Source organism: Cavia porcellus, unplaced genomic scaffold (genome assembly GCF_034190915.1).
Source record: "Cavia porcellus strain 051 isolate PalLab524CR breed Dunkin Hartley unplaced genomic scaffold, mCavPor4.1 scaffold_28, whole genome shotgun sequence".
Classification (NCBI taxonomy): Eukaryota; Metazoa; Chordata; class Mammalia; order Rodentia; family Caviidae; genus Cavia; species Cavia porcellus.
Genome location: NW_026947511.1, coordinates 31,586,189 through 31,597,247, shown reverse-complemented (window position 1 = coordinate 31,597,247; position 11,059 = coordinate 31,586,189). Strand labels below are relative to the sequence as shown.

Genomic DNA, 11,059 nt, shown 5'->3' with positions numbered 1-11,059 from the left:
ACTATATCACAAGATGAAAGACAGAGACAGAGACAGAGAGACAGAAAGACAGAGAGTTAGAGAGAGAGCTAAGGTTATTTTATTTATAGTTGTGGGGATCAAATCCAGGGCCTTGTGGATGGAGTTAGCTAGCCTCCAGCCAAGTTAAGGTTGTTATTATTACACACTGGGTACCTTTATCTGAAATGCTTGTGATCAGAAATGTTTTGGACTTTGACCCTTTTCCAGTTTTGGAATGTTTGCAGACATGCAAAGAGATATGTTGGAGATGAGACTAAACAAAATTTATCTGTGGTTTTTTTTTTTTGGTCTTTTTCCTTTTTATTGGTACTGGGGATCGAACTCACAACCGCCTGCTTGCAAGGCAGGCGCTTATGCCGCTGAGCTAAAATCCCCAGCCCCAAAATTTGTCTGTGTTTCACACATACCGTAAAGACATGGCCGGAAGAAATTCTACATGATGTTTTTAGTGTGCCTACATTTTGAGCGCAATCCATTGCACAAGTCAGGTAAGGAAATTTGTCACTCAAAAAAGTGCTGGATTTTGGAACATCTTGGATTTAGATGTTTTAGTTAGGTCTGCTCAACCTGTGTCACCACTACTGATTAGCAAAGGACATTTCTGTTATTTAAGGTCACTCTGCCCCGAGCACACAGATTCTGAGGAGCTGGAGCAAGATCTTTGAGTCCCCCACTTACCAGTTGTGTGGCCTTGGGCATTTTTCACTCTGGGTCACAGTTTTCTCATTTCTAAAACAGTAATGACTGCCAAGCATGATGGCGCATGCTTGTGATCCCAGCTCGTGGGAGGCTGAGGCAGGAGGATTGCTGGGAGTTTGAGGCCAGCCGGAGCTACATAGTGAGACCTTGTCTCTAAAAATAAAATGAATGAATATTTTAAAGAATGGTGATGCATAGAGACATAAATGTCAAATGAAATAGTACATGCAAAAGCTTTATAACTAGACAAAAAATAAGAAAGAAAGCAAGGAAAGGGAGAAAGGAAAGAAGCAAGAAAGGAAGGGAAGAGAAGCAAAGGAAAGGAAAAAGAAAAGAAAGAGCAGGAGGTAGATTAGGATAATGTACCCAGCACCAAAGGCAAGGACATATCTGAGCCAGCATTAGGTCAAGCTGGGAGGCAAGGCTGGGGTTGGCACCAGGGTTATTAAAGCAATTGTGAGCACCTGAGGGGCTGGCTGAGGGCGGGGAGGGTGTGGAGGGCAAGGTACCAGCAGGGCTGGGTGAGGCTTTGATTTGGGGGAGGAAGTCAAAGCACTGTGTGCACTGTCTGAGCCCCAAGGGTTACAGCGGTCTGTGGGTCTGTGCGTTGACTCAGAGGCAGCTGTGCTGCCCGGTTAAAGGCTCTTATCCGGTGATCTTGGTTTGAGGGAAAGTAGACCGTGGGATTTTACAAATTCCAGCCCCAGAAAACAGCAGTGGGATTATAGGCGCTCAACTGCTTTATCTCCTCGTTTTTGTTCCACTGCTCCAGGGGTGATTAAGGCAGAGGAAGACTCCGGCAGACCTGGGTCCCCTTTTACCAGTCCTGCGACCTTGGGCCTATCTCTGGGAACATCCCGCATGGGGCTTATCCTCGCTGCCCCGAGCATCCCTCCATCCACTCAGCTGACAAAGCTTCATTCAGGATTTACTGTGAGGCCAGCACTTTGCTAGCATTGGAGGGCAGTGTGTGGCCTGTTTTCATGGAACTTTTATCTGAAAGGAGAGAGAAAACACAGTAAATTCCATTTGTTGTTTGTTTGTTGTTGTTTTGAGACAGGGTTTTGCTGTGTAGTTCAGGATGGCCTTGAACTCACTATGTGGCTCAGGCTGGCCTTGAATGTATAGCAATGCTCCTGCCTCAGCCCCGAGTCCTGGGATCACAGGTGTGCACCTCCACATCTGGCTCAATCTTCATTTGTATGTATTTATGGGAGTAGTGGTATATTCTAAAATTACATTAGGAGATTATTTTTGAAAATCCCTTCATTTACCAGAATTTAGAAGAAGAATTTAGAATTTAGAAGTCAACACCAAGAAATAACAGCTATTTCCCTTTGTGCTCTGGGTGTGACTCTGGGGTAATACCTGTCAAAATCTGTCTTTAATGATGGCATGTGTATATTTAACAGCATAAAGATAAGTTGGCCTGAGACTCCAGGAATTAAACAATTTACAGCACAGGGCTGGAGAAGCAGAAATAACCAGTCAACGTGTTTTGGAATCACAGAGCTAGTTATCCTGTGGGGGACAGAGAATGAAAAACAAGTTATTAGAAACAGGCCAGCCGAGTGTGGTGGCACACACCTGTAATCCCAATACTTGGGTGCTGAGGTAGGAGGATCATTGCAAGTTTAAGGCCAGTTTGGACTATGTATTGAGTTCAAAGCTAGCCTGAACTATATAGTGAGACCCTGTCCAAAAAGAACAAAGGAAAAAAGAAAAAAGAAACAGAGACCATGGAATTCATGGCATTGTCAGTAGTTTAAATGTGAACCATAGGGGCTGGGGATTTAGCTCAACAGCATAAGCACCTGCCTTGCAAGCAGGCAGTTGTGAGTTCGATCCCCAATACCGATTTTAAAAAAGTGAACCATAGTCCACAAATGCAAGCACATGAGAAGCTAAGGAGGTAATATAAAAAGGAAAGCGACTGATTGTGAGAAAATAGAGAGAATAGAGACTGTGGTAAACTGGAGACCTCTCACTTTGTCTAAAGGGACAACAGAGTTGGGTGTGTGTACCTATAATCCCAGCACTCAGGAGGCTGAAGCAGGAGGATCCTTGCAAGTTTGAGACCGGCCTGGGCTACAAAATGAGCCTGAACTGCATGGGGAGATCCTGTTTCAAAAAGACAAGGACCAAAAATAAATAAATAAATAAATAAATTAAATTTTAAAAAAAAGAGGAAGAGGAGGAAGTTGAAAAAGAGGAGGAGGAGGAGGAGGAAAGTTCTAAGGATGGAAGTTCATGCAACCTGGAAATAGCTACTTAAAATAAGGAGAATCAGAGAAGCACTCCGCAATGAAGACTATTGCGGCCAGAACTTCCATTTCTACCCATAGCTCCCTGCTGCAAGCTTCCTTCTGTCAATCTGGCTTGAGCTGCCACCACTCCCACCTGGGTAAGTCACAGGAGGGCCCGTGGGATGTTTCGGAGCTAAGCCAGCGGCTGGGCGCCAGACTGGCTCCGCAGAGTGAGGCTGAGCTGGCTGGCTGCAGGGTCTCCAGAATCCAACTCCTGGTGCCCAGGCTACCACCTCCCCAGGGTCTTGGCACAAGGAGAGGGCTGGAGCCTGCAGGGGTAAGGAGCTCATGGGGGAGTGGTAATTGTCTCTCCCCACACCTCTAGCCAAGCCAGCTTTCTAGGTAGTCATCCAGCTCCACCACCCGAAGTGCTGACAGGAGACACTGTCATCCGGAGCTGCACAAGAGACCCCGGAGGGCTGAGGGCTGCACCTGGCTGAGGTGCCCAGACAGGCCCATGGGGGGCAGGCGAGCGCTATGCCCAGGCCCCAGGCTCCAGCGATGTTTGTGGAGCCTGTGCTATTTTAGGTTCCTTTGTCATCACTGCAGGCTAACTGGACTGGAGAAGTCTGATTAGAAAGGAGAGAAGAGAACCGGTTTAGCAAAGCAGGGGCGTGGGGGTTGTTTCCCTGAGCTGGTACTGCAGCACCAGGCAGAAGAGCCCGAGTCAGTGCTTCCCAGGCTCTCAGCTGGGTTAGAATTTTATCACTAGCTTCAGAGAAGTCACCAGACAAAAAACACAAAGAGGAGGAGACCTTGAGAATTGGGAGCCAGAGGGTAGAGTTCCTGCCTCAGGGATAATAGTAACAATAACGATGTCTTATAGGTGTGCTTAGGAGTGTCCACGTTACCTTCATAGACATTATCGCATTTTGTAGTAGAAAATGCCCTTCTGACGGTGCACTTCATCTTCTCAGTTGCCCAGGTAATAGTTCCTGTCTCAGTTCCAGTTGCTTCTGTCTTTTAGAAAGAGCTGGTCACTGTGATGCACATCGAATAAAACAATCCCTAACTAACAAGCCAGTCTGCCTCTGTACTCCTGTGTACTTATCCCACATAAGCCCCAGACCAGACCAGAGATCAGGGCCTCATATTCTGAGAATGATCCAGATCAGTGCCCGCTGATGTAAATAATCTACCTCCAAATCCTGGGTGTCATTTCGGTGTTTCTGTTTGCCATTGCAGTTTGATCTTTGCTGCAGCCCTCTGAGGAAGGCAGGTGTTAATCCCACCTGAAATACAGAGAAGCAAAGTCTCACCAAGGTGAGAGATTTGTCCAATAAAGTGGCCAAGGCAGGACCTAAATCAGTGATTAGGGGAATCAGACCTGCTCTGGGAAAACCTCGAACTCATGGCCATGCTCCTGCCTCAGCCTCCAGAGCGTGAAGCCTGCCACCTTGCCTGGCTCAGCTAGTTTTTGCAGGACAAAGAGAACTCAGGGAACAAGGGGGAGCTCTGCCTTCTCATGAGTCCATGGTGTGGAGAGGGGCGCGAGTGCTCGGAGCCTGTTGGTGGTCTGGCGTGACACAGCCATCGCAACAGGCCTCTGGACAGCTTCATCTCCTCTCTTGGCTGCTGGGTAGGAAGGGTTTTTCTGTTCCCCTGATGCTGCCCCTGAGTCAGCTCTCTGCCATTGCCCTGGCATGTCCCGGGCCCCACGCCCAGGCAGTGAGGAGATGCTGGCCGATTGCCCAGAGAATGCTGCTGTTTTAACTCCAGCCAAGTCCTGACGATGATCCCCCACCACCAGCAGCCGGCCCCATGATGGCTGTGTCGGGGGCTGTGTTGCAGGCACAGGGTGAGCCTCTCTTGCCTCCTGGGCTTCCTGGTCTAGATGGCTCCTGGGACACACAGGTCTTTACCTGATGGCTGTAGCCCAAGAAACAATGCAGGAACCAAAGCCATTTTCTAGGCTTTGGCTAAGCCTGACTCCAACCTCTGCTTGGGTTTCTGGTCACATCCAAATAGCTAGGGAGGGAGTTGCTTTTGGACAGAAAGTGGGAACAGAGAGCCAAGACTCCAGCCTGAAGCTGCCTCAGCTGTTTCTGGGGCTCTGACTCAGGAGCTGCTTCTCAGGAATGTTGAGCTCATGGGCTTTGGAGCCCCTTGTCCAAGATCAGTGAGCTGAGCAGCTGGTGGGGGAGGCTGTAGGCCTCTGTCTTCCCTGAGAACAGCTCTCAGAGAGAAAACACTCCTGAGCAGGTTGAATGATCACCCTGGGAGAAGGCCTGCCAGACCCTGCCAGAATGGGAGGAAGAAAGGAAGGAAGGAAGGAAGGAAGAAAGGAAGAAAGAAGGAAGGCTTTCCACATCCCTCAGCCCCCAGGGATCCACCCTCGCAAAGACTGCAGCAACCAACTTACAGTAGGAAACTGCTGCATTGCGTGCTAGTTTGTCTCTAGCTCCCTATCTCATCTCCCCACCTCTGTTCAGAGTTCCTTGACCTCGTGTTTCTGGGGAAAGAGAGTGCCTGGGACATTGCATATATTTGATAGATATGTCACAGATAATCTAAGGAAAAGAAGCACACAAAGGAAATCAGCTATAAAGCATGCGGGCTGGTTCATTTCCCCAAATCTGGAGAATCTGCTTCTATTCCCAAGCAAAGCTCCCAGACCACATGGAGAAGAGAGAGCAGAAAAACTGCAGTGAAGCTGGGCATGATGGCGCATCACTGTAATCCCAGCCCTCAGGGGGCTGAAGCGGAAGGGTCATTGGGAATTTGAGGCCAGCCTGGGCTACATAGCGAGACCCTGGCTCAAAAAATAGAAAAGGAAGAAAGAAAAGTTGCACTGGGGCTTCCTTGTTCCCAGTGGACTCCAGATGCCTCAGATCTGCCAAGAGAAAACAGGGATTCCTTCCTCCTCCAAAGAGAAGGCTTTGCATGGACTGCAAATGAAGGCAAAGGTTCTTTTCTTTGCTTCTGGCCCTTGTTTCATTTCCCTCAAATGGACTGATAACCCACAGTGAACCAAGTTCCACAGACACCCAACCTTGGAACAGAAACCATGCCACAGTTTATCAGTGCAATAATGACAGGTTTGTCTACATAGCTCAATAGATCCTAAAAGCTAGGAAAGCAGGAAGAGAGTCTTGTTCCCCAAGCTTGTCTCAGAATCCAGCGTGCAGCATGTACACAGCAGGCAAAGGTGCACATTTGTACACAGGGCTGACGGGCAGCTGGAACTTGCCAGTCCATTCCCACTGGTTTCCTGCCATCAGCGACTTTTTTTCTGGAGCTCATTCTAGGTCCGAGACTCTGACGACCTAGTGAACAAAACTGGAGCTGGGGGCCCTAGTAGACTGTTTCAGGGTCCTGGGGTTCTAGGACAGACTTGTGTCAGATAGGGCTCCATGCCTGCAGTCAGCTGTGTTATCCAGAGCCCTGCTGACTGTCAAACCCGGCCTACAGCGGCCTCTAGTGGACAAGTGGTTTGCCGTCCTTCCTGGGAGGAGGCGGCTCCCTCCTCTCCGTGGTGCCCGATCTCTACGTTTTCTATCCTTGACCCCAAAATTAAGAGCAGTTAGGATGGCAGCAGCAGCAGGGTACTGGACCATATCAAGACAATAGGTCACCCATCCACCCATCCATCCACTCTTCCACCCACTCACCAACCCATCAGTCTACCCCATCCATCCACCCCTTCACTCATCTACTCACCCACCTATCTATTCATCCATCCATCCATCCATCTATCCATCCATCCACCCATCCATCATCTACTCACCCACTCATCCATCCACCCACCTATCCACCCATCCACTCAACCATCCATCATCTACTCACCCATCCATCCATCCATCCACCCATCCACCCACCCATCCATCATCTACTCACCCACCCGTCCACCCACCCATCCATCATCTACTCACCCATCCACCCATCCACCCATCTACCCATGCATCCATCTGTTAATCTGACCAGTGCATTCAGAGGTGCTCACTGTGCACAGTACATAGTGCTTTGCTGAAAGCTCAGGAGGAAAGGGGAAGGAGGAAAGACAGGACCCTTCCATTAAGGGACCTATGATCTCAGTAAGAAGGGAAAAAATCAAGAAGGTTTTTAAAAGCATGCCATAATCAGGTGCCAAATCATTTCAAGGATTAGGTTCAAAGAATCAGTGCAAGCTGTCTGTGCCTTAGTTTTCTCATCTGTAAAATAAGGACAATAAAACAATGTGTACATTGAGATGAAGACTAAAATAATATGATGGGTAGAGCATATGGCTTTATTGCTGTTATTCAAGTAATCTACAGTTATCATTCAATACTTAGAAGACTCATTTAAAGTCCTTGCTTTTGCAACACATATAGTACAACTGGAATGATACAGAAAAGATTAGCAAGGCCTCTATCAAAGGATGGCTCACAACTTCATGGTATGTTCTACATTTTATGACTTTTGGGGGCAGTGCTGGGGATCAAACCCAAGGCATCATGAATGCTAGGCAAGTGCGTCACCACTGAGCCACATCCCAGCCCTGTATTCTATATTTTAAACACATACATACACACATACATTTTAAAAATAAAGTACATTCGCTGGGCATGTAATCCTAGCACTTGGGAGGTTGAGGCAGGGAAATTACTTTGAGGATCAGCTGGAGGTTGAGGTCACCCTGAGCTACATAATAAGTCCAAGGCCAGGCTGAACTGTATAGGTAGATACTGTCTCAAGAACAAAACAAAACAAAAGCACATTTAAGGAAGAAAAAAATACATACTACTTCCACTATAAGAGAATTATTAGCATAGAAATACTATTATTGTTTTATTGTTGTTTGTTGAGACAGGGTTTTGCTATGTAGTTCAGGCTGGCCTGAACTCTCTATGTAGTCTAGGTTGGCCTTGAGCTCAATGATTGTCCTGCCTCAGCCTCCTGAGTGCTGCGATTAGAGGCATGAGCCACCACACGCAGTATGTCATTGTTAAATTATTACAACAACCCTATAGGAAAGCTATATCCTCTTTGTTTTACAATACAAAGTATCCTTAGTAACTTGCTCAAGGTCACAGAGTTCCCGAGTGGCAGTGCCTGGTTCAAACCTTGCTCTACCCCAGGGTGAGACAAGGGCTGAGTCAGTCATGCTGAGATTCTGACCACAGGTTATCGGCAGCCCGGTTATGTCACTGTCAGAACAAAGACAACCGGAGAAGAAAAACTGGCCAGGGGCAGCAAGGGGAGCAGTTGTGTTAGTTAATATTTATTGAGCCTTTATATTCCAGGGACTGTTTTTGCCTTCATCAGTACCAATCACAAAGCTCTGTGATTAGAGAGGAGGGATACGTTAAAGAGATGTGTTGTACCACAAGATGACCACAGTTAACAACAACACTGTGTGTCCTGGAAATTGAGAAGACAGTGGATTTTAAGTGTTATCATCATAAAAATGCATGTGAGGTAAGGCACCTGTTAACTAGCTCAATTTATCCAATCTACAATGCTTATGTATTTCAAAGCGAGCTAAAGGTGACACACACTTGTAATCCCATCACTCTGGGAGGCTGAAGTAGGAAGATCACAAGTTTAGGCCCAGCCTGGACAACTCAGTGACTTAGCAGGAACCTGGCTCAGAAAGAAAACTCAGCCCGGTGTGGTAGCACACGCCTGCGATCCCAGCACCCTGGAGGATCACTGCTGGTGTGAGGGCAGCCTGGGCCACGTAGTGAGTTTGAGGCCAGTCTGGACTACACGGCAGGACCTTGTCTCAAAAAACAAACAAACAGGGGCTGGGGATTTAGCTCAGCGGCATAAGCACCTGCCTTGCAAGCAGGCAGTCGTGAGTTCAATCCTCGGTACCAATAAAAAAAGAAAAAGACAAAAAAAAAAATTAAAAACAAAATCAAATGGTTTAGGGATGCAGCTTAGTGTGAAGGCCCTAAGTTCAACCACCCAGTACTGCCCAAAACAAACAAAAACCCCATGTTAAATACAACAGATAGAGCTTTTATCATTGAAAATAAATAAAATGTTAATTTTAAAAACTTTGTTAGGCAAATACTACTTCTACATCTCCCCCCTCTTGTTTTCTGAGACAGAGTCTTGCTATGCAGCTCAGTCAGGCCTTGAACTCACTATATAGCCCAGGCTGGCCTCAAACTTTTGAAGCTCCTCCTGCCTCGGTCTCCTACATGCTGGGATTAACAAGTGTGCACCACCTCGCCTGACTTTCAGGTCTAGTTTGAAGATGAGAAAACTGAGATGCAGACGCTGGGGATGTGAGGATGAACATAAACAGACACAGATCCTGCTTCTGTGAGGCCTAGAGTCACACAAACACGTGCAAAATTACACGTGGGACAAGTGCTTTGAAGATGTGTTGGATGGAAGGAGGTCCTAAAAAAAGCCAAGTGGAGGATGATACTTCGGGAGCTGTCACTGCAGAGAGAGGAGGGAGTCGAGAGGGAGGGAAAGCTACTTGAGAAAGTGACATTTGCGCAGAAACAGAGGGATCCAGGCAGCAGATGCAGAGGCTGCCCGTGGTGCCGATTTTCCTCCTGATCACCGGTTACCTCGCTCATCTTCTCGCCCCCTCCGTGAGTAAATCTCCCCTGAGGCAGGGCCCTGTGGGACACATCTTTCTGTCCTCCGACTGTTTGGGCTAAAGCTTGGTCAGGGCAGGGAAGCTGCTGTCTACAGGGTTGGAAGGGTCGGGTCGCTGGCTATCTGCAGACCCTCAGCGTACCACCCCTAGGGCTCCGGGAGCGCAGAGGGTTCTCCCACCCGTGTCCACCAACCTCCTTTGTGGTGTCATTTCTGGCTCCAGGCCTAGATTTCTGTCTGTCCCTGATGAAGGAATCATCTCGAATTGCTCCAAGGTTTCAGGTCTCCTGTGTTTCTGAGCAAGGAGATATGTATGTGTCCTGTGGATTCCCAGGAGTTGTAGAGTTCCTTGCAATAAAAAGAACAGGGGAAGCTGGGAGTGCTGCTGCCAGCACTCTGGAAGGCTGAGGCAGGAAGATCAAAAGTTTGAGCCTAACCTGGGCAACTGAGTGACTTAATGAGGACCCGTCTCAAAATTTAAAAATAAAAATGGCTAGGTATATAGCTTAGTGAGGAGGTCTACGGTTCAATCCCCAGTACCATTTAAAAAAAAAAAAAAAACAGCCTGCCTGTAAGCATGAGGTCATGGGTTCCATCCTTGCTACCAAAAAAAAAAAAAAAAAAAAAAAAAAATCCCAAAAAGGACAATAGTTGTACCATGACAGTGACGGTGGGGTTTCCTAGGGCCTGTAGAGTTGATTCTTCCACTCTTCACCCACTCAGCCCTCTCTGCTCTAATCACACCAGCTTCTTGCCATGCTTCCAACCTACCGGGACCATTTTTATCTCAGAACTTTTGCTGCTGCTTCTTCTACCAGCAATATTGTTTGGATCTTCAAATACCTACCTCCTATCATCATGTAAGTCTCCCTGAAAAGTCACTTAAAAAAATTTTTTTTGAGACATGGTTTTGCTAAATTGTCCAGGCTGGCCTGTAACTTGGATCTCATAAGTAACCAGGATTAAAAGCTTTGGCCACCATGCCCAGCCAAGGCAGGAATTTTGCTGGATTGGTCTCTTCTCTTTCCAAAGTGGCTGAGAAAGAGGAAATATCCAATCAAATGAATGGATAAGTGAATATGTCCCTGGGTGCAGGGCCTTTGCTGGAGGCTAGGGCCAGTCTGGGTGTTGGGGTACAACTCAGTGGTATAGTGCTTGCCTAGCAGATGCAAGATCTGGGCTCGAGTCTCAGCACTTTGAAAAAGAAGGTAAATAAAAGAAGACTGCATATGACTCCAGTCTAGGTTCCATCATCCCATGTGTGGTATGAGCACATCTGAGTCGTTCCCATGTCTCTTTCCGTCCTCTTCCCTTTGGTCATATTATCCCAGTGATGCTGCCTACTATTCACCCTTATGCAAGTTAATTCGCCTGCCTATAGCTCCCTTCCTGAAAGAAAGAAAGAAAGAAAGAAAGAAAGGAAATTAAAAGAAGCCCAGCACTGGAGAGACAGAGGCAGAAAGAAGGATTACCACTCCAAAGCCAGTCCG

General features: G+C 47.4%; 1 protein-coding gene and 1 non-coding gene across 11 annotated transcripts in view; both read left to right on the top strand.

Moving 5' to 3' along the window:
• Positions 1-7,318: 7,318 nt before the first annotated feature.
• Positions 7,319-7,421, top strand: LOC134473873 (U6 spliceosomal RNA). Its single transcript, XR_010044336.1, has one exon. It is a non-coding gene; the product is annotated as a U6 spliceosomal RNA (small nuclear RNA).
• Positions 7,422-9,422: 2,001 nt separating this feature from the next.
• The window catches only part of Camk2g (calcium/calmodulin dependent protein kinase II gamma), a 61,554-nt gene continuing 59,917 nt past the window's right edge, over positions 9,423-11,059 (top strand). For 4 of the 10 annotated variants that reach the window (XM_063238673.1, XM_063238676.1, XM_063238671.1 and 1 more), the window contains exons 1-2: positions 9,431-9,562; positions 10,317-10,429. In XM_063238673.1, the coding sequence (XP_063094743.1) occupies positions 9,491-9,562; positions 10,317-10,429 (185 nt within the window). In that variant the 5' untranslated portion in view covers positions 9,431-9,490. Of the gene's footprint in view, positions 9,563-10,316; positions 10,430-11,059 lie in introns of all 10 variants that reach the window. The other 6 variants (XM_063238667.1, XM_063238663.1, XM_063238683.1 and 3 more) reach the window with 4 other exon arrangements.